Source organism: Danio rerio, chromosome 5, assembly GCF_049306965.1.
Source record: "Danio rerio strain Tuebingen ecotype United States chromosome 5, GRCz12tu, whole genome shotgun sequence".
NCBI classification, from domain to species: domain Eukaryota; kingdom Metazoa; phylum Chordata; class Actinopteri; order Cypriniformes; family Danionidae; genus Danio; species Danio rerio.
The window spans coordinates 32,524,310-32,546,063 of record NC_133180.1 but is presented as its reverse complement, the minus strand read 5'-3'; the positions used below and the strand labels follow the sequence as shown (position 1 = coordinate 32,546,063).

At 39.1% G+C, this 21,754-nt stretch overlaps 3 protein-coding genes across 12 annotated transcripts in view; 1 reads left to right on the top strand and 2 right to left on the bottom strand.

Moving 5' to 3' along the window:
* The window catches only part of myo1hb (myosin IHb), a 55,141-nt gene extending 51,683 nt beyond the window's left edge, over positions 1–3,458 (bottom strand). Inside the window, exon 1 of the mRNA XM_073952275.1 lies at positions 2,843–3,458. Within this exon, the coding sequence (XP_073808376.1) occupies positions 2,843–3,004 (162 nt within the window). The 5' untranslated portion in view covers positions 3,005–3,458. The remainder of the gene's footprint in view (positions 1–2,842) is intronic.
* Positions 1–21,754, bottom strand: part of ungb (uracil DNA glycosylase b) — a 51,556-nt gene that overhangs the window by 21,102 nt on the left and 8,700 nt on the right. For 4 of the 9 annotated variants that reach the window (XM_073952292.1, XM_073952296.1, XM_073952299.1 and 1 more), the window contains exons 2-3: positions 19,149–19,214; positions 18,610–18,700 (exon numbers count right to left, since the gene is read on the bottom strand). The gene's annotated coding sequence lies outside the window, so the exon portion shown is untranslated. Of the gene's footprint in view, positions 1–2,842; positions 2,907–18,609; positions 18,801–19,148; positions 19,216–19,421; positions 19,448–21,754 lie in introns of those variants that run through there. The other 5 variants (XM_073952295.1, XM_073952294.1, XM_073952293.1 and 2 more) reach the window with 5 other exon arrangements.
* On the top strand, positions 1,864–15,500 carry ssh1b (slingshot protein phosphatase 1b). 2 transcript variants are annotated; one of them, XM_073952279.1, is made up of 15 exons: positions 1,864–2,407; positions 3,868–3,905; positions 4,016–4,116; positions 6,749–6,813; positions 6,901–7,022; positions 7,104–7,172; positions 8,944–9,009; positions 9,139–9,333; positions 9,492–9,585; positions 9,679–9,807; positions 10,265–10,311; positions 10,415–10,561; positions 10,692–10,892; positions 11,227–11,854; positions 12,043–15,500. In XM_073952279.1, the coding sequence occupies exons 1-15, from the start codon at positions 2,336–2,338 to the stop codon at positions 12,046–12,048; spliced, it is 1,980 nt and encodes a 659-aa protein (XP_073808380.1). In that variant the 5' UTR covers positions 1,864–2,335; the 3' UTR covers positions 12,049–15,500. The 2 variants fall into 2 exon arrangements, with proteins under 2 accessions (XP_073808380.1, XP_021332184.1); XM_021476509.3 differs by having other exon boundaries at positions 12,038–15,500.

Sequence of the window (21,754 nt, the reverse complement as noted above, 5' to 3'; positions counted from 1 at the left end):
AGGTGTTTAAAGGAGTCAGAAGTGTGTCAAGATTAAGCAGATTTTGCAAATCAATCCAAGCCTTAGCATAAAAGGAAAAGGCACATTTGCCAAGTTCTGACAATACCCTTGGCACTATTAAACGAATACAGGAACCAAATCTAGTGTGTTGGTTATTGATGTAAAATGTTAGCAAATTAGAAAGATAGGATAGTATTTACCTAAGAGAACCTTTAAAGCAAAGTCTCTTTAAGGCAAGTCATTTCACACGGCAGCCATCTTTGAAACGCCTTTTGGGCAGTATGCTCGGGTATTCTGTCTGAACGGGGAAACATAAAATTCTACAAAAATACTTGCCAAGCTTGTGATTACACGTTATATTACGAATAATCAGTTAAATTAAACAACAACTGTCTATTTAGTTTCATTTCTAAATGTTCGTATCACACAAAATCTGCAGAAACTCACGTCTGGTTCGAGCCCCTCCCTTCGCTGATTGGCTCCTGTACTAGAAGGTGGGGCTTCATTCGACATTTTGACATTTGCACTTTTCCCCATTCAAAAGTATACGAGTGACAAGTGTGTATTCTATAGTGTTTGTTTAAGGTTAATAAGTACAAATGTAGTTTTCTCCTTTGATATAGAGATAACCAATCTAAGTAATTGTGCAACATACAGTGATACATTCATGAATCTGCACCTGTAACAATGTTTATTGCTGCGCGATAAACAAAATCTAGTTTTCAAAATAGCATGCATGCATGCATAATTAGATGATCACCATAATAAATTATAGACAAGAATGTACTTTCTACTAATTTATTCTGGGCCTTTTAGGGAAAATATTTTTTTTTATTTATTAATATAAATAATTAATATTAACAGTATAAACTTGTGAAATTGTAAGTATGAGAAAGCCATGTGATCACATGTGGAAATAATATGAAATGGTTTTTCTATAAGGGTGTACATACAGTGATAATCCAGGGCTATGGATGCTTCAGGTATGGAAACATTTCACAATATGATATATAATTTCACAATATGATTAAGAAACTATTTGGAAAGAATTAATAGTTTTACATTGAAAAAATGACCAATAAAAAGTTGTGAAGCAGCAAAAGCGTCCCATATTAATATTTATTTGGCTATGGTTGTTATCCTTGAATTTTCAAATGTACTTTTTCTTTTCAAGAAAAGCTATAGAAATATCTTGAAGCTTTACAATATAATCATTATGTTCATTTATGTATTTATTTTTTATTATTCAAATGCTCACATTCTGAGACTGGGGTAAGTTTAATGTACTGGCCAGTTTGTTATTTGCCTAATAAATGACAATCGTCATTTACAGTGTTAATGACTACAGTGTTAGGGTTAAACTGTTATGTTAAAATGATATTTAATGAGTTCCAGAAGCTCTGCATTAGAATAAATATGAATATTACTCTGTCCTGTCATGTGATATTTCCTCAAGATTAAATTGTTTTGTGTAGTTTCCTCACAATTGCCACTGATTAGACTTAAGTTGCCATGTTTTGTTGTTTACTGACTGACTGACTGCAGGGGGAGGGGCGTTCTTGCTCTACATAATGTTTGATTGCACATATAAATATATATTATAATAACACATAAAAAACATTTATATCTGTAAATATAAAGTCAGCAATTATTGTTACATTACAGGCTTTAACCAGCAGGGTACATGGACCAAGACACACAAAACCTGCTTATTTGTGATGGATAATTTGACTAGAGATTCAACACAAACACGGTTTACACACTCAGCTCCATCTTTGACTGCTGAACCATACAAATTTGTCTTCGTCACAGGGAGGAAGGGGGGAAAAATCCCGCGATCCAGCATTACGTTGGTTTTGAGTCAGTCTACATCACAGGGCTCCAGTAGTATGTGGATGATTGGGTGTTGAGTCTGCATAGGATGCACTGTTGTCAGGGAGAAGTGCAAGTCACCTTCACGCGGTTGGCCCACAAGCCCATATCTAACGCAGACGATCACACAACTACACCAACCACTGACGGCGGTCCCGAATCACGGTCCATTATGTCTGACCACTAAATCAACGGTCCAGCCGGGAAGATAGAGAGCGCAGACCGCTGTTTATCGGCATCGTCGCGGCGTGAATGAGAATTTGCAGAACCGCCGAGTTGGATGACAAAGCCGATGATGGGTTTATCGCTCCGCTAAATAGATTTAATGCGCCTGTGAATGCATTAACCCCGTGGCTGGCGAGCGGGCGGGCGGGCGCGGAACAGGAGATCTCGGCGTGTGCTGTGGGGAAGGGACCGGAGCGGATCGCCTGTGCGGTTTTGCTGAAGGCTCCGCAGCGCAGCCATGGCTCTGGTGACTCTGCAGCGCTCCCCGACACCCAGCGCCGCATCCTCAGCCAGCACCACCGCGGGGGAGGTGAGTGAGAGAGAGGAGGCTGCTGACTACACCGGCCGGGGAAATGCATGTGTAAATAGCGCCTGAACCGCTAATGTTAGCCGGGCCTGTTGCTCCCGGGTAATTCCTCTTTTCTGAGGATGTGCGAATGCGATGTCAGCTGTAGGAGTCACCGAGTTCAGCCCGCCGTGTAGAGGCGCACGGTGAACTTCTCACATTAGGCGTGAGCTTGTTTTCGGGCGGCTTGAATGAATGAGAGAGCGCGCGCGCGAGGATGAAGATTAACTTGATATGGTCAAACAAAACAAAGCATACCAATACACAATTGAAATGGTGTTTGTGTACATTATGTGGTTAAAATGCACATGGTGCGGTTCAAATTGAAATGTTTGTCGTGCCCTACATTTGGTAACGTCTTGTTTATGTCGTGGATTAAAGTGGTAATAAATAGGCTACCTTGTTAATGCAGTCAGACAGTTCAGCCGCTCCACAAACATGCTTCACAGCACTTTCTTGGTATAATATAGGATACTTCTTCTTGAGGGTTCGGCTGTTCTCGTAAACGAATCGTTCATAGAGTCGAACTGGGCAAGCGATTCGTAAAGAGATGAGAGACATCTAGAATTTTAAGTTTTAAAGAGAAGTTTCTGTTTATCGAATAGTAAGTTAGATATTACAAATAATTATCGGACATTTCACATATCATAAGCGTTTTACTGCAATAAACCGTACACATAACATAGATTTAATATTAGCATTTCATTTCAACGCATGCGAACACTTCCCCGCCAAATCATTATTATTGTTTAACATAAATGCAGATTCTATATTGTGTTTAAATTAATTCATCTAAATCTTTATACCGAGAGCAAATAAAATGACAGTTAACAGGCTTTTTAATCAAACGTAATGAGAATAACAGTCATGTGTTTACATATGTTTTTGGGTTAGGGTTAAAGTATTTAACAAGAGCCACGTGATGACGCAGTGACGTTATGCTCCAATAGGGTGGTTGAATCATTTTGTGAACCGAACTGTTCGAAGGAACCGAATCTTATCTTCACTATTCTCAGTACTCTCACTGCAATGATGTCATTGAATAGATACTCTGCCTGGTGACCAATCATGGCACCCTGAATATTGTCATATCTTCCCCCAAGATTCTGCTGTTCATGTTTCTTAGAGACAGCACACTAACGAGCAAGCTTACTATAGCATAAACCCACAGCAATGTACATCCCTTGGGCTTTCAGCTTTTAATGTGCCCCACATCTATCCCAGTTGTTTTTGTTTAGCATTAAATGTAACGCGCATACTATTTAAAGTCTTTAGTTTAGGGCTTGAATTTCAGAATACATCCTAACCAAACAGCCTGAAATTAATGCTGTAGATGGTGATGAGTTGATGTATACATGTAAATTCATACAAAATATTTTCTTCCAGGTTTGTTTTTGTAATTCTGTTTCTGTTTAATCGTTCAGGATGTCGGCAGTGAAGATGATCGAAAGGCAAACCTAAGGTCGGTGCTATTTTTAGTCATCTTATTTAATCCATTCCTCCTTTTTAACAATGATAATTAATCTTGACTTTGGAGTGTGTGCATAATTGTGTGTGTGTGGCCCATTTCAGCCTGAGTGAAAGTTTCTTCATGGTAAAAGGGGCAGCTCTGTTTTTACAACAAGGCAGCAGTGCACAAGAGCCCAGAACACCCACACATCATAAAAACGCAGGTAAACCACAAGGAAACAACCATGTCTCCAACACTGAGCTGGACTAGTTCTTTAGGATGGACCTTTCGTTCTTAAAAAAAATTAAAAAGATATATGAAGTAACGGTGGCTCAGTTCGAGTCCCAGTTGGGTCAGTTGGCATTTCTGTGTTGAGTTTGCATGTTGTCCCCATGTTGGCGTGGGTTTCCTTCAGGTGCTCTGGTTTCCCCCACAGTCCAAACACATGCGCTATAGGAGAATTGAATAAACTAAATTGGTGGTAGTGTATGTATGAATGCGAGAGTGTATGAGTGTTTCCCAGTACTGGGTTGCAGCTGTAAGGGCATCTGATGTGTAAAACATAAGCTGGATAAGTTGGCGGTTTATTCCACTGTGACGACCCCTTATATATAAAGTAAATTAAGCCAAAATGTATTACTCAAGATAGATATTAATATATAACATTTACTACAGTTATTTGTAAATTAATGTTTATTGATATTTCACAATTGCTTTGAGTAGAAATCATGTTCATTTGTACAACTTAAACCTTACTTTATTGTATTAATAAGGGAATGATATGTAGTAAACTGGAAAATAAACCCTCACATTTTGGCAAGGTGTGCCTCAGCAGTCTAACTGTGTCATTAAGTCAACACAAAATTAAGATCAGTCCAATCACAGATGGAGGACTTTACTGTTCACAAAAATCAAGTCCAGCAACAGCTTTAACAGTGAAAGTGGCAAAAACACATTTCATTTCATATCTGAATATCAGATTAAGCTATTTACAAGCACAGCATTTTCTGCTAATTTCTTTAATAATAATAATAATAATAAATCCTTATATTTATATAGCGCTTTTCTAGACACTTAAAGTGCTTTACACATTAGCAGGCACGTGCACACATAGGGCTCAACCTGGGCAGTGCACATGCCCATTTTAGTCTTGGATAGAAAGTGCCCTTTCAAAATGATCAAAAGTGCCCCTGCGACGCGACACACCCTCTGTCCCGCCCTTCAGTAGGCACGCGACAACACCGCTCTTGTGTACGGGCACTCATTCCCACCCCAACCCCCCCCCCCCCCACCCCCTTTACTGTATGCGCACGACAACACAGCTGATCAGAACGCGCGCGACAACACCGCTCTTCAGTACGCGCGACCCCCCCCCCCCCTTCAAAATCGTGCACATGCCCTTTGGACGGTCTCAGCACGGGACTGCACATTAGGCTGCAATCTCCTCATCCACCGCCAATGTGCAGCATCCACCTGGATGACACGATGGCTGTCATATTGTGCCAGACCTCACACCACACACCAGCTGATTGGTGGAGAGGAGAAAAGTGATGCAGCCAGATATGATATGGGGATGGTTTGGAGGTCTTGATGGACAGAGGCTGATGGGCAAATTTTGGCCAGGATGCCGGGGTTAAACCCCTACTCTTTTTCAAAGGACAACCTGGGATTTTTAACAACTACAGAGTCGAGAGTTTGATTTGACGTTTGAGCAGTATAGCGTCCCCTTCTCTATACTGAAGCGTTAGGGCCCACACAGACCGCAGGTTGAGCGCCCCCTACTGGCCTCACTAACACCACTTCCAGCAGCATTCTAGCTTTCCCATGTGGTCTCCTTTCCTGGTACGAACTGGGCACAGCCCTGCTTAGCTTTAATGTTGTACTAAAGAAAAAAAGTCACTTGCATCTTGGATTGCCTGAGTGTTGTTAAATTAAAAGCAAATTAATATTTTTGGCTGAACCATTCCTTTAATCATACGCATAAGGTCAAAATCAACTGTTACTGTCTTGTGAAATGTGGTTATGAAATACTTCAATTATTTAATAACTTTATAAATTAAAACAAACAAGTGAGTTTACAAGTGGATCACTGCATATTGAAATATTAAATGAATAACTGCTTTTGTTGAACTGTTTCTGGAGTTGATGTTTGGTTTCTGTGAACAGTAAAGCCCTTTTCTGTGATTTGATTGGCCAACTTAATCATTTTGGCACGGACAAGCGCAGATAGACTGCTGAGGCAGATCAAACTAAAAATGTAACATTTTATTCCTATTGTGAAAACAAACACAGCATAATTGAGTGCAACAGAGCAGCATCAAGAATATGAGAATTTAGTGGGGGAAATTTGGCCATTTCTAATTATTCGTCAAGGAATTTAGTGTCAATGGTGTTAACCCACAACGGTAAGGTTAATATTGACATCCTCTGTGACATTCATTCATTCATTTTCTTTTTGGCTTAGTCCCTACATTAGGGGTCGCTACAGTGGTATGAACTGCCAACTTATATAGCACATGTTTTACGCAGCAGGTGCCCTTCCAGCTGTAAACCATCACTGGGAAACATCCATACACTCTCATTCATACAATACACATATACTACTACATACTTTCACCTATACCACATGTATTTGGAATGTGGGGTAACCGGAGCACCCGGAGGAAACCCACGCGAAGAGGGGCAGAATATGCAAACTCCACACAGAATTGCCAACTAACTCATCCGAGGCTTGAACCAGCGACCTTCTTGCTGCAAGGCGACAGCGATCCTCTGTTACAGTGTGATGTTATTGTTAATTTAAAACAGTGGTGTATTGCCGATTCTCACATTGTTATTTTTTGTCCTTGTTAAAGGGGATCTTCCACAGCATCTACAAGTAATGATAAACACCCTCCGCTCTGAAGATAGAATTAAATTAGTAAGTGACGCACACTATCTAACATCATGAAGGAATGGCTACTGCTTTCAGTGTGCATACAACAATGTTCTCTGTCTTCATAAACAGGTCGTTAGGTTAGAAAGTGGATGGACGGACCATGTGCGGTACATGGTAGTTGTCTACACAAACGGCCGCCAAGACACTGAAGAAAACATTCTACTCGGGATGGACTTCACGGATAAGGATAGGTAAATACCATGTACCTTTTGGAATTAACGACAGATATTGTGTCACAATTTTTTATTGACAGAAATGTTTGTGTGTTGTAGTAAAAGTTGCTCCATTGGGATGACTCTTCCGCTTTGGAGCGATACCAAGATTCATCTGGATGGAGATGGGTAAATATCCAAGTTCACATGAAGACAAAGGTTAAATCCTACTTCAGTTTGTGTGTTGACTTTAGTTGAGCTCATAGGAATAATTTAATAGCAAATTACAATTAATTTAAAGTATGATTAAGGGGAAAAAAGCTTTTTTGAGGGTTTTACAAAAGGTATAAAATCAATATTTATGAAACTATCTCACTGAGAACCACAATGATTTGATGCCACTGTGCAGTGTTGCCGGATGTAGCCAACTTTTCCATCCCAATACCTGTCCAAAACCCACCCAAACGCTCAAAAAACACCCAAAATAGATGAATATTTTGTTTCATTTTAATTAATTTCAATTGAAATGAACCGTGTTACTTTAACTGTCTTAATTTTGACCACACAGCAACCTACACTAGCAGTCACAAAGCCACAACATAACCGAATCGCATCAAAACACTGCCCCCTCTCACCCAAACTCTGCACTTAATGTTGTGTAGTTTACACTGCCTATTAGAGTATCTTTTACTTTCGAAATAGGGTATAAATTCATCCCATTTGGTGTCTTAAATTCTTTTGAACATAATTAGGTGCTTCTTGTCAATCAGACAACGCTTCTATGTTTGCTCTTTCTGTCAATTGCGGGAAAAAATCATCGACAAAGGTGTTTGTGATAAACAGGTGTGAGTTTAACTGCAGGCGCTCCGTGATGCGGGGATTTAGATACAACTTTCCTTCAGCTCCTCTCACCTGTACTTTTTGTCTTCAGTTTTTATTTAATTGTATTTATTGATATATTTTTACTTGTCATTTATCAATAATCAGAAAATCATATCTCTTTTAGAAAACTTACATAATTTAAACCTCATATTTGCACTTAATATCAATTGCAAACTTGCTTTAAAAGGATAGTTCCCCCAAAAATATGTAAAAGTAAGCACTTTTTATTCTCTAACAAGTGGTTTCAAACCTTTATGAGTTTCTTTATTTTGTTGAACACAAAAGAAGATGTGTTGAAGAAAGCTGGAAATCTGTAACCATTAATTTCCATTGAAGGAGAAACAAATACTATGAAAGTCAATGGTTTCCAGCTTTCCTCAAATTATCTCCTTTTGTGTTCAACAGAAGAAAGAAACGAGTAAAGGATAAGTAAACGACCAAATTTTCAGATTTGGCCGAACTAAGACCTTAAATTTTTACTTATCTGATAGTTTCAATGCATTATTTGGTCACACTTTATTTTGATGGTCTGTTTGTTGAATTTAAGCTACATTGCATCTACATGCCAACTAATTCTCTTGAGATTATATGTAGACTGTTAGGTTGGGGTTAGTGTAAGTTGACATGTACTTGCTTCTTATAGTCAGTTAAATGTCTGTTTAAGGAGCAGTAATAACATATTAAGCAAAGGTCTACTCATACTTAAATGGACCATCAAAATAAAGTTTTTTATGACTATTATTATTTTATGATTTATTATTTAAGCATACCTTAAACATGGAAATATACTTGATGTGCCCTCTGTCAGCCTGTTTATGTTTAATCACCTGTAAAGTAATCTATAAATGTTGTGTGCATACAGAGATTGACCTCTACAGGTTCAGTATGAAATGACATGTTTACACTCTGTGCATGTGACCTAGGGGACACAGAGAGAATCTTCCACTGGTTTGTGGTGTAAAATTGTTCCACTAACTGAGAAAGCAGCATCACCCTGCAGACAGCTAATAGATTTCTACATAATCACAAAATATAGCTCACAATAAACACGCTTAACCTCCTCCATCTCCTCTCTTAGGGGTTTCAGCGTGAGCACAGCAGGAAGACTACATGTTTTTAAGCCTGTGTCAGTGCAGGCCATGTGGTACGTTCAATTATGTGATATTTAATTTGGAAGTTTAAGTATACAAGTAATTGCATACCTTCTTGCAATTGCATGTTGTTGTATTATTTTCTGTTGATAAACCAATGTTTGACTTGCTGTCTATTGCAGGTCCGCACTGCAGGTGTTGCACAAAGCATGCGAGGTGTCCCGCAGGTACAACTATTTTCCAGGAGGAATGGCACTGACGTGGGTGGGCTATTACGAGAGCTGTATCTCCTCAGAGCAGAGCTGTATCAATGAGTGGAATGCAATGACAGATCTGGAGACGACCCGGCCTGATTCTCCAGTCATGTTTTCTGATCAGTGAGTTGTATATTAGCGCATACTAAAAATATAAATATGTTATAAATCTTCATTGCTACATTAGTGCAGTTTAATCATAGCTAAATAAAATAATCCTAATAGACGATTGAATCATTATGATTTGGCATAAATTAACTGTTCTTTCATATCATGCCCAGGCCAACAGAGAGAGAAAGAACAGAGTGTATGATCAAAACCAAACTCCGAAACCTAATGATGTTCCAGGACCTGGAGAATATTACTTCTAAGGAGGTACAGTATATGTAATGAGGTTTTCGTGCCGTGGTTTACATGAATGCTTCAGCCATGGAGAGAGCATTAAATGAAATCCTTTCTCTTCTGTAGATCCGAAATGAGCTGGAACAACATATGAGCTGCAACCTGAGGGAGTATAAAGAGTTTATTGACAATGAGATGCTGCTTATTCTGGGCCAGATGGACAAGGCTACGCTCATATTTGACCATCTGTACCTGGTAAAGCTTCCTTGAAGGTTTCTCTGCCATGTTTTTGTTTGCTTAAGCTTTTTTGCTAAAAAGCAAAGCAGATACTGCTAGTTTACAGATAAGGGGGGCGCCCTGCCAGGATTTGCTGATGCAATGTGCTGCTTTTTTAAAAGGATTCTGAATTAATCCACAAAGACCAATGATGATCATAATTTGAAGTTAATTATTCACCATTGTGGTGTTAAGGGCCCTTCTGTAGTGTTTACACTATGCATTCTATGAAAATTAAAAGCTTGGATTACAATCGTCATTTGATTTGGTTTTTTAAATGGACAACAAATTCACACCAACGTCATACTGTAGTTGCTCAACCGCATTCTTGGTTACTTCCACCACAAACCTAAATAAGTTTTCAACAAAATCAACTGAAGCGTTAAGATTCTGAAGCTAATAAAGCTAAGGATGTTGTACTTGTCGTTCATTTCAGGGCTCAGAGTGGAATGCATCCAACTTGGAGGAGCTTCAAGACTCTGGGTTAGTGCTGCTACGTATCGACTAACTGTGTGCTGAATTAAGATTGTGTTTATTTAACAAAAATTGGCAGTAAACTGTGTAACGTTCATTTATTTTTGTGCAGGGTTGGGTATATCCTCAATGTCACAAGAGAGATTGACAACTTTTTCCCAGGTACCTTTTGTTATTGTAATGTCCGTGTTTATGATGATGAGACTACAGATCTGCTGGCGCACTGGAACGAAACCTACAACTTCATAGTTAGAGCCAAGTGAGTTACCTTTAAAGATATTGAAGGAAAAAAGAGGTTTTTATTTATGTCTTGTGCCATTTTACATGGTAAAGCTTTATTGGACCCCTAAGTTTTTTTTTTACCTTGTTGCTCTCTGTCTTTCATATAGGAAAAACGACTCTAAATGCCTAGTACACTGCAAGATGGGAGTGAGTCGCTCAGCATCTACTGTCATTGCATATGCCATGAAGGAGTATGGATGGTCACTTGAGAAGGCTTACAATTTTGTCAAACAGAAGAGGAATATAGCACAACCAAATCCAGCATTTATGAAACAGCTGGCCGAGTACGAGGGGATTTTAGATGCCAGGTGGGAAAATAAGATAATGTCACCTAAAAAATCCTCCATTGTGTTTGCTGTATTTGCATTACATTTGTTTTATCTAGAATATTTTACTATTTTTGTGAATATTTGTGTGAATAATGTGTAAAGACCATACATTTTGATGTTGGTTCAGGTTGGTTTATGCTAATTTGAAGACACAAGAAAACAAAACGTACCGATTGTTAGTGGCAGCACAGTCTTTCTAACGTAATAAGGGAGCAAACGTAGCATTTGCATTTTAAGAATTTTCTCTGATGGTGTGTTTTCTTCTCACGTTATAAAGAGGTGACAGGGTACCTTTGTTTTTCTGTCATTGTAGCAAGCAGAGACACAATAAACTCTGGAAACCAGATGGGGATGAGTATTCACCAGAGGGTCTCCAGGCTTCTGCTGCCAGTGGTGATCAGACTCCTCAGTTTTCATTGCTGCACCCTGATCAGGAGGAGAGGGCTTGGGGCCACGGAGGAGCAAGTGCTTCCCCCTGCTGTGGAGAAGAGCCCACAGACCATCTCAATTACAACTACTACTTCCGGCGTCTCTCAGACACCGCTCTGGACAGCGAACCCTCCACGCCGGTCCGGGGTCCTCCACTTTTAGGCATGGAGAGGGTCTTTATTGAGATCGAAGACGTGGAGAGGGACGCGTTGCTTGACGATGAAGGTTTCCCCATGGCTCACTTGGGCCTTCCTGGGGAAGGCACAGCAGCTCAGACCTGTGGCCGACTGGAGCCTTTGGAGGACATGCGCTTGCGGCTGGAGTTTAGCACGGTGGAGGAGGAAGATGAGGAGGAAGCACAAAAGGAGGAGGCGGAGATGGCGGCCTTAGCTCGCGGCGAGGAGACGCCGAGGGAAGACGAGAGCCTGGCTAATTCGAACCGCTTTAACAACGAGAACGCCAACAACAGCAACAGGCTGGCTGGGAAGCGCAGCTGCCCTTCTGGCTTTGACGTGAGTATGACGTCTTAGCTGTAGCGGCAGCTCTCCTGGCTTGTATGCAAGCTTATAGCTCAAAGAGCTCTTTTCTGTGAATCCATCCTAAACGCTTTACTTTCTCTAAAGCATCCCGTACTCTTACACCTTTGAAAAACCTAACCATGCATTCTCCCTGCCTGTGTGTATTCATCGGTTTAGGACAGTGCTAGCATTGGAAACCCCTTCAAAGTGAAGCCCTCATATCAGTCGTGCCGAGACTGCCTGCGCCTACCCAGTGGCCGCCGCTGCGAACGTCGCAACCATCGCCTTAACCTGCCACGCCACACAGGCCTGCCCAGTATCTCCATCCAGGCCCCTGGAGGACTCAAATTCCGTCCTGTCTCCATCAACAAGGTGCCTCCTCCTGTCCCTCTGCATCACATGAGCAGCGGGCACTGCCAATGCTTTCGCTGCTCCAGTCGGGTCAACTTGGACACTTACCGGAAGCAGCGGAGCTGCAAAGACCTTCCTCAGGTTTTGCCTTATTCCTTGGAGACTGAGGACAAAATGGAGGGGGAGGACGAGGGGAGCAAGGGGAGCTCAAGCAGTCCAACAGCTGAGCTCACTCTCCTGAAGCTCAGTCTGGGTGGTGAGAGGCCTGCGGCGGAGCTCAGTCAGGGGCCACACCTAGATGCACAGCACAGACCGGAGCCACTGTCCGAACAGATGGATGTGAGCGTAGAGGACAGTACCACAGAGGACATGGAGGTTGATGAGGGGAACATCATCCCCTATGTGCACCCCAGCTCCAGTGAACTCCAGCAAAGGTCTCCACCAGGCATGTCCCTGGTGCGCAGCTCCAGCAGCGACAGTCTTCAGAGAGTTCGAAGAGTTCAGCCGGGCTTGGTACGCCAGCGCACCCGAGAGATTGAGACCCGTGTGCGGCTTGCCGGACTGACGGTGTCCTCCCAACTCAAAAGGTCTAACTCGCTGGCCAAGCTAGGGGATTTGGCCATCTCCACAGAGGACCTCTCACTTTCTGCCACAGTCTCCACTGACTATGATGAGCAAGAGCCTGCTCTGTGTGTGCAGTCCTCCTGCTCTCCAAAGCTCTCTTTAACTCTGAAAAGCTGACTCAAAGATGTCAGAAATGCTTTCTCAGTGAGTCCTACAGCCATCGAGAGCGACCGTGGAGGCTGATGCTGCAAGTCACCTCATGAGAACAATCAGGCCAGGCTTGGACGTCTTTCCAGCAGCCCTTTACATAACTGCACTGCATTCTTCATGTGTCTGTCCGTGCTTTAACTAACATATATATTAAAGCATGCTCTGGCTTGGACCTTCATTAATGGCTTTGTTGATAGATACCGCTTTTCTTTGTCTTGCTGAAGGAAGCCCCACCTGTTAAGGTTTTAATATGAGTGCGGCCCATTTATAGGTTGTATAATCAGACCTGGGTAAATTCGTAATGATTTTCTTCCATTTTTTTTTTAACGATGGTTAAATCTCCATTATTTACCTTTTAACACACATTTTTGTGCCAATTGGTTTGTATTTTTATTAACACAAATACTACTGACATTTTGCCTGCCAAATTGTTTACCAGCTTATTTGGTGCACTATTGCAGATGAACCAATCATGGAGATCAGATCTGATTACTTGAGGGGGGGGGGGGGGGTCAATTCAAATGATTTAGATTATCATTACGGTTGAAATAAATCAGTAGGGTTTTGCAGTGCTTGTTTACTAATGACATTTCCAAAGCATAGAATTTGCTGGTTGGTGCAAAGAAGGTGGTAGGCAATCTTAATACTTATTATTATTATTATTATTTTTAAAGTTAATCACATAAAAACCGAACCAGATTTAGATTCTGACCATTTCAGCTGTGGCTTAATAAAAATGTATACTAGTTTGAGGCCAAAACTTTGAGCTTTATACACTTAAATCTATGATCTAAGCTCCCGTTAAAATGAAACTCTCTAGTCATGAAAATTTCAGTACATTTTTTGTTCAGTTTTGCCTTTGGGACCTTTAAAAAAAAATTTTCAGCAAATTGTCGCACCACAAAAAGTAATTTAAGATGGCAGTTTAGTCTGAAAATCGTGATTATGTTCACTGTGTTATTCCACCTTGATAGTTACTCAATTCTTAAATGTTGCCATTTGCAAAAATGACATCAACAAAGCCCCATAATTATTGTCTATTTCCAGAGAAAAATTCCGACATGAATGTGGTTGGCTATTTGTCTCGCAGTTCTCTAATTTGCTTCTCAGCCGGTGTTTATAGGGTCAGTTCCATCTGAAATGTGCTACTAGAGCATAGCTCCTGTCATGTAATTTAGCTTAAGCTGTTTATTGTACAAATTGTAGCCTGTGATGTGCAAAAAGGCTTTAGCAGCAACACATTAGTACAATGCAGTCTTCAAGTTGATCAGAGGATGTTCAAATTAGTCACTATCGTCCTTTAAAAGGTCCTTTTAAAGTGTCTCCTATACGAAATGACACCTTGGCATCTGATAATGACAGTTAAGGTAATAAAAGGTGGAGAAGTGTGTTATCTTGTGGGTGTAGGGACTTGCTCAGTTTACCATGATGGTGTATGATATGTATAAAAGAAGTTGCAGATGACTTGTATTGGTTAAACTTGACCTTAATTATTTTTTCATATATTTATGTAATTTATAAAATTATTGTTGTCTTTGTTGTCTACTATGTTTTTCTTTTGTTGGTAAAAATGAAAATATGCAAAGTGGCCTGTGCAATAAGTGTACGCAAGAATTTGAAGAGAATAGTTTTTATTTATACAATATTGTCAAAAGTAACTAGTTTTATTTCAAGAATGAACGCGAAAGTCAGTGAGAAAATGAAAGAATGAAAATCAGATATGAGCTAGATTTTAATGGAAATGTTTTATTTTCTATCTGATCCTCGTGGGCTGAGTCACTTCTGTATTAAAGGATTGATATTCTGATGTTTAGTTTGAAACCTACTTGATTTGTTTTTTAAATCGTCAGTTATTTGGAACTGAAAATTAGCATCTCATATTTTTTATATATTTATTTATTTATTTTGCCCTTATATTTCCAAAAATACATATAATGTGGTCATAAAAGTATTTGCCAAAAGATTGCCAAAAAGATGGCCTCCCAAAGAGAGTAAAGTTGTCGTTTTGTTTCCGCTCATGGCTCGTCGTACTTCCTCCTGCTGCTGATTTCAGTACTAGATGTTTTGTTTCTTCAGACATGCAAGTGCCTTACCTGTTGCCATTTGCAATCAGTTGTCTAAGGGTTGTTCGGTAAAACCGCTTTTTCATTGCGCTGAGGTTTTGTCTTCACCTGGTTGCGGTCTTTATAGAGCAAAGATTATTTTGAACAGATGCATATTCGTGGCTCATTCAAGTCTCTTTGTCTTTTTGGTTTTGATACTGCATTTCATATTTGAATCGAGGAGACCAAAGTCATTTAATTACTGTCATGTTGACATGTTAATATAGGCTAACAATAAAATCAACTGGAGAAACTAGAGGATTGTCTTTAGCCCTAACCTAACAGCTCTTAAAAGTGACTTGGAACATACACCGTCTGTAAATTGTACTTCATTTGACCATTTTAAGTTGTGCTGCACTGTTTTATAATGTACTGTACAGTTAATTATAGAAATAAATTGTTTATTGTCTGCATCAGATATGGACCGCTTTTTCATTCGTTCACTATAACCAATTATTAAAATAAACAAATATGTTTTACACATCTTTATTTATTCGATGAGTATAAGAGTTGTGTTTCCTGACCTTTGAGTACCTCACAGAAGGAACTCTTATTGAATTAGGCAAATGTGATTCTGACATCACAAGACCAGACACTGAAGCAGTTCAGTTCAACAGGCTACTGCTAAGTGTGTTTAGTGCCGTTCTGAGACGTTTCTGCTGCTTCAGTGCTGAGGATTTATTCTTCTGTTGGAATACATGAACACGGTGAGGTTGCCAGCTGTATTTCTATTGCGTATGTATTTGCCAGTAATGATTTCTGCTGTGTTGTAAAACAAAGCATCTACTGAAGACATAAATGGGTCAAAGACAACACGTCTCATTTTGTTGTCCACTTCAAATTTTGTATACATAGGAAGCATATTAAGTGTAAATAAAGTGTCTCAAATGACATTTCTGAAAATAAAATGTTCAAATAATACTGATCTGTCTTTTTATATTTTATCGAAGAAATCTTGTTCTAAATGAAGAATGTTTTTGTCTTATCATATATTCTTACTATTTGCTCATATAAATGTGTCGTTACCTGGGAGAGATTTATTTTAAAAGACTTTTTGTCAGAAAAAGTCAGCGTAATATAGCTTTGAGCATGTTTTATTTTATGAATACGCTGGTCACAGTGCTAACTGAACCTTAACGCCCGTTTGACTGTGTTTGACTGTATTTGCATAGATAAAAAGCTAAATGGTTATAGTTGTAATTTGAATAGGGGGTGAACAATTCCAGAAAGTGTCTTAAAAGTGTCCCATTTATTATAAATAGTTAGAGGTTCCTAACTTTAGTTTATATAGTTGTACATGCATCAAGTTGAACATTTTTGGTAAAACAAAACGTAGTCAAAGTAGCATTTCAGGTTGCATTCCAGTCCAATTTTTTATGCCCTTTACTTGTTAACTTCCCTTTGTCCTGTTCCCTCGGATGTACGTCATTGACTATGTTACACAAGTGTTCACTATCGGATGAACATCTGAATGCCCTAAACTCTTGATCACTTAGGAACTACGCGGTTGTGATGTCACAGTCGCATTGCATTCTGGGACATATAGGTGATGATGGAGTGCATATACAGTTGAAGTCAGAATTATTAGCCCCCCTGTTTATTTTTTTTCCCACAATTTCTGTTTAGAAGTTTTTTCAACACATTTCTAAACATAGTTTTAATAACTCATCTCTAATAACTGATTTATTTTATATTTGCCATGATGACAGTAAATAATATTTTCTAGATATTTTTCAAGACACTTCTATACAGCTTAAAGTGACATTTAAAGGCTTAACTAGGTTAATTAGGTTAACTATGCAGGTTAGAGTAATTAGGCAAGTTATTGTATAATAATGGTTTGTTCTGTAGACTAGTGAAAAATATATAGTTTAAAGGGGCTAATAATTTTGTCCTTAAAATGGTGTTTAAAAAAATTAAAACTGCTTTTATTCTAGCTGAAACGAAACAAATAAGACTTTCTCCAAAATAAAAAATATTATCAGACATACTGTGAAAATTTCCTTGCTTTGTTAAACGTAATTTGGGAAATATATATATATAAAAAAAAATTTTTAATTAAAGGGGGGCTAATAATTCTGACTTCAACTGTATAAAGCTGACTTGCTCAAAAAATCAAGAAATCTAGGGTATGTCCATGTAAACTTGCCTTGTTCACCTGCTAAAGTGGAATGCACTTTAAAATGGTGGCCGGAATTTCCCAGAGGAAACAAGGGAAGGGAAGTTTGGGATTTAGAGACAAATCTCTAGAGGATTTGTCATCTGAAACAATCAACGTATTTTACATTTTGCAAAAAATGTAGGCTGAGGCAAGTATTTTCAATAAAGCTAAATTGGAATTTCAGCTCTGAAGATCCTCAGCAATAAAGAAATAGAAACAGATACTTCAAAATGAACATTAATACAGGGTGATGGAAAAACATTGTCACAAAAAAAGGCTGAACAACTGTTGTGAAGAATCAGGACAAAGAACGTTTTGCTTTTAGGTCAGTAGGTGGTTTTTAGTAGCTGTTTGAAAGCTCAAAACATTTCATACTCTGTTTACACCTGTATTTATAAAGGCATCGCTATAAATCATTTTTGATTTGTTATATAGACTATTTTCACAAAATTTATTGCAATATTGATATTAAAAGGCACCTCCCTGCTAAAAAATCCAGCTTAAACCAGCCTAGGCTGGTTGGCTGGTTTTAGCTGGTCGACCAGGCTGGTTTTAGAGGGGTTTTGGCCACTTCCAGGCTGGTTTCCAGCCATTTCCAGCCTGGTCTTAGCTGGTCAGGCTGGAAAATGACCAGCTAAATCCAGCTAAAACCAGCTTGACCAGCCTGGTTTAAGCTGGACATAGCTGGTTTTGGCTGGGCTCCCAGCCTGCTAGACTGGTCAAGCTGGTTTTAGCTGGTTATCTCCCAGCCTAACCAGCTAAGACCAGGCTGGAAATGGCTGGAAACCAACCTGGAAGTGACCAAAACCCCTCTAAAACCAGCCTGGTTGACCAGCTAAAACCAGCCAACCAGCCTAGGCTGGTTTAATCTGGATTTTTCAGCAGGGCTATGATGGAAATCATCTTTTGGAAGCTGTTTGGACAGAATATAGTGTAGGTAGAGTGTCCACAGTCATATTGGGGTGATATAAAGACAACAAGTCTCCGTTTTTAATTTGCTAACATTAAAATAGGATCCAAATCCCTCCCATTTTGAGGCCCACCGCAACGTGATGTAGGAGTGTGGTTTCCCTGCCCACCGAATAGACTGACTGCCGTGTATAACATGTCTCCATAGTAACGCGTATAATCAAATCAACAGGACAGGACGTGCGTTTTTGGATGTTAAACTATTTTTATTTTGTCGATTAACATAACAGATATCATAAGCAGTGGATATTAACGTGTATCCTGTAACATTTGCTGTGTATCTGTCTGCGTGAGTGAACTTTATAACGTCATTGTGTGTGACTCTTCATTGCAGAAAGGCTTGAATCAACTCAGCAACAAATACATCAAATAATCATAGGGAAAGTTCTTACTGTGATAATTGTCACAAACGTGACGCGAGATCGGCTTCCTTCATGTCTGACACTGTGCTGTTTATCTGACGCAGCCGGTGATTGGTGCACACTTTGACAGACATGTGGGAACGATGAGCGGGGAGAACTAGCATTAAAGGCACAGGCCACAAAAACAGCTACATTGTGTTCAGAGCAGAAAATTCAATTATCTGAAAGGTAAAATAAATAATCTGATGGGTGTTTTAAGTAAAAACTTTGCAGATACATTCTGAAGACACAACATACTTATCTTAAATCTTGAAAAAGGGTCAAATATGTGCACTTTAATGTCATTTCAAGATGTTTTTTTGCCAGTGGTTTTATGATAATTATACAACACCATAATCACACGTAAACACTTTCAAGGAACAAAAACCCTTTATTATTATGGTAATTTAGATTCTGTAATTTGTTGATTTAAAAGGTCAATGTAAATCCTAATATAAGCTTTTATGTAAGCAGAATGTTCTTATAAAATGAATTTAACATTAATGGTGAATGTGGGTCATTGTACTCACTTTTGTGGAAGTGGTCATCAGCTTTGAAACAGCTCATTTGGACAACTTCTTAACATCAGTAGCTATCTGAAAAATGTGAAAAATCACTCAGATGAGATGAAAGGTTGCACAATCAGCTAACATTATAGATCATTTAAATGTGATGGGTCATATACTATATGTATTGTCACCCAAAATTGATTGAGGTCATTGCGCAGAAACCCAATATATTGATTGTGTCATGCAGGCTTAATTATGCAGGCTTCATCCACTTTTGAATTAACAAAATCACACCTTCATATTGAGTGTCTACTTTCCTCAAGCCTTAAATTCTGTGCTCAACTTAAAAGGAGAGAGAGAGAGTCAGGTTTTATGGATGGCCCCGCCCAGCTGCTTGGGATACTCTGAGCCTCAAAATAACCTATTAGATTTACAGCAGTGCCTGTGCTATGACTTAACCATAATATAAGTTCACCATTCATCCAGCAGACTGGTCAGTTGAGCATTTACATCTGCAGCTGACATTCTCAGACAGAGTAAACTGTCAACACAGAAGCACTGGACTCTTAAAATACCCCATCATGCACAAATCAGACATATTCTATATATATATATCAAATTGCTAATCACTAGTCCACCTAACCTGCCTAAAGGGATAAATCACCCAAAACTGAAAATGTTGTCATATTTTACTTGTCCTTAACTTGTTCCAATCCTGTTTATCTTTATTTCTAAGTAGGAGATATTTTGAATAAACCACAACCCATCTCTGGGAAACATCCAAACACTCATTCATACACACACACATACACAACGGACAATTTAGCCAACCCAATTTACCTGTACCGCATGTCTTTGGACTGTGCAGGAAACCAGAGCACCTGGAGGAAACCCACATGAATGCAGGGAGAACATGCAAAGTCCACACAGAAACGCCAACTCGAGTGACCTTCTATCTGTGAGGCGACAGCACTACCTACTGCGCCACTGCTTCGCCCTATTGACTTCCATAGTATTTGTTTTCCTGACTGTGGAAGTCAATAGTTACAGGATTTCAGCTTTCGTTAATTTAAGTAAATAGCTGGTAATTTTTGGGGGGATAACTATCCATTTGAAGAAATAATTCACCTCAAAATGATCTTTTTTTTTTTTTACATGATCTGTTATTTATTTACATTTATCCACAAACAAACATGAGGCGACATGGTGGCTTCACAGCAAGAAGGTTGCTGGTTCGAGTCCCAACTGGCATTTCTGTGTGAAGTTTGCATGTTCTCCCCGTGTTGGTGTGGGATTTCTCCGGGTGCTCCGGTTTCCCCCACAGTCCAAAGACAAGTCCTATAGGTTAATTGAATAAGCTTGGCCATAGTGTATGTTTTCCAAGAGACATGGAGTGATTAAGAAAGTTTCTTTAGTGCAAATGTGCATACACTTTCTTATTTTTTGGCTGAACTTATAGCTTTAAAAGTTGGCGTGTACTGAAACTTGCTTTTATTTCAGTATGTTTATGTACTTAAGTCAATTATTAAGTAGGGGTAGGGCTTTTTTTGCGCACCATTCCCTCATAGCAAACTAACAGCAAAAGGAGCGTGGTTAACAATATTGTGGCTAAACCCTTCGAACTGACGACAACAGAGAAGTACCGCCACTCCAAATGCCAAAGAAAATAATCAGACCCTGAAAAATAGCAAAATAAACCTAGTGAATTTAGATTTCTTACTCTTTATTAGTTTTACATTATCCTCATTATTTGGCATTTTTGTATGTCTGATTAAAAGTGTCAGTTTTTAAATTAGCATGCAGAGGACAAAGGACCTGTTTACACCTTATCATACGCTTATACGTGAGAGGCTATTTTAAACTAGTCTTCCCATGAGACACATTGTGACACTACAGTCAGCTGATCATTATGGGTTATTTCTTACTCTCAAGCACTCAGGCTGGGTAATGTACGTTTTAAAAGGTCACTGATACAAAGCTCTGATACTTAGTCAAAGGTCACAGGGTTCATATGACCCTGATATGATGCCAGATTATTAGATCTGTAGATCCATTTTATTATAATGAAATGCTGTATGGAAAACACATGTTGATTTGAGAATTAGCAAAGTCAAAATGACAAAATGGTTTAACATTTTGGAGATTTAAGCATTTCAAAAATGCTTTTTTGTATACTGTATAATGGGTTTTCAACCACATGCTTTAAAGCTAATTTTAGGATTTAAATAGACAGAAAGATATGCACATTCTTAAATTATGTTTTTTATAAACAATATAAATAATCAAATTATGTCAAAATAGTATCAATGAATATACAATATACACATTATTTAGTTAACTAAGTTTTATTTATTTTTTTTTAAATCTACTACTAATTATAATAATTATTAATTATTAATATTTATATATAATTTCTGGGAGGGTCATATAAGTCCCAGGAGGTACTTTTTTGCAGTTTTTGTTTTTGTGAATCCACCAGGGGCCGCTGATTTTTCTCGCGAGGGCCATTCTGTCTGCTGTTCTCATGTAAATCCACTTGTTGCCGCTGTCAACTGACTGACTGACAGATTGACTGACCCATCCTCCCCCTTCCCTAAACTCAGGGCCGGATTAACCAATGGGCCTTA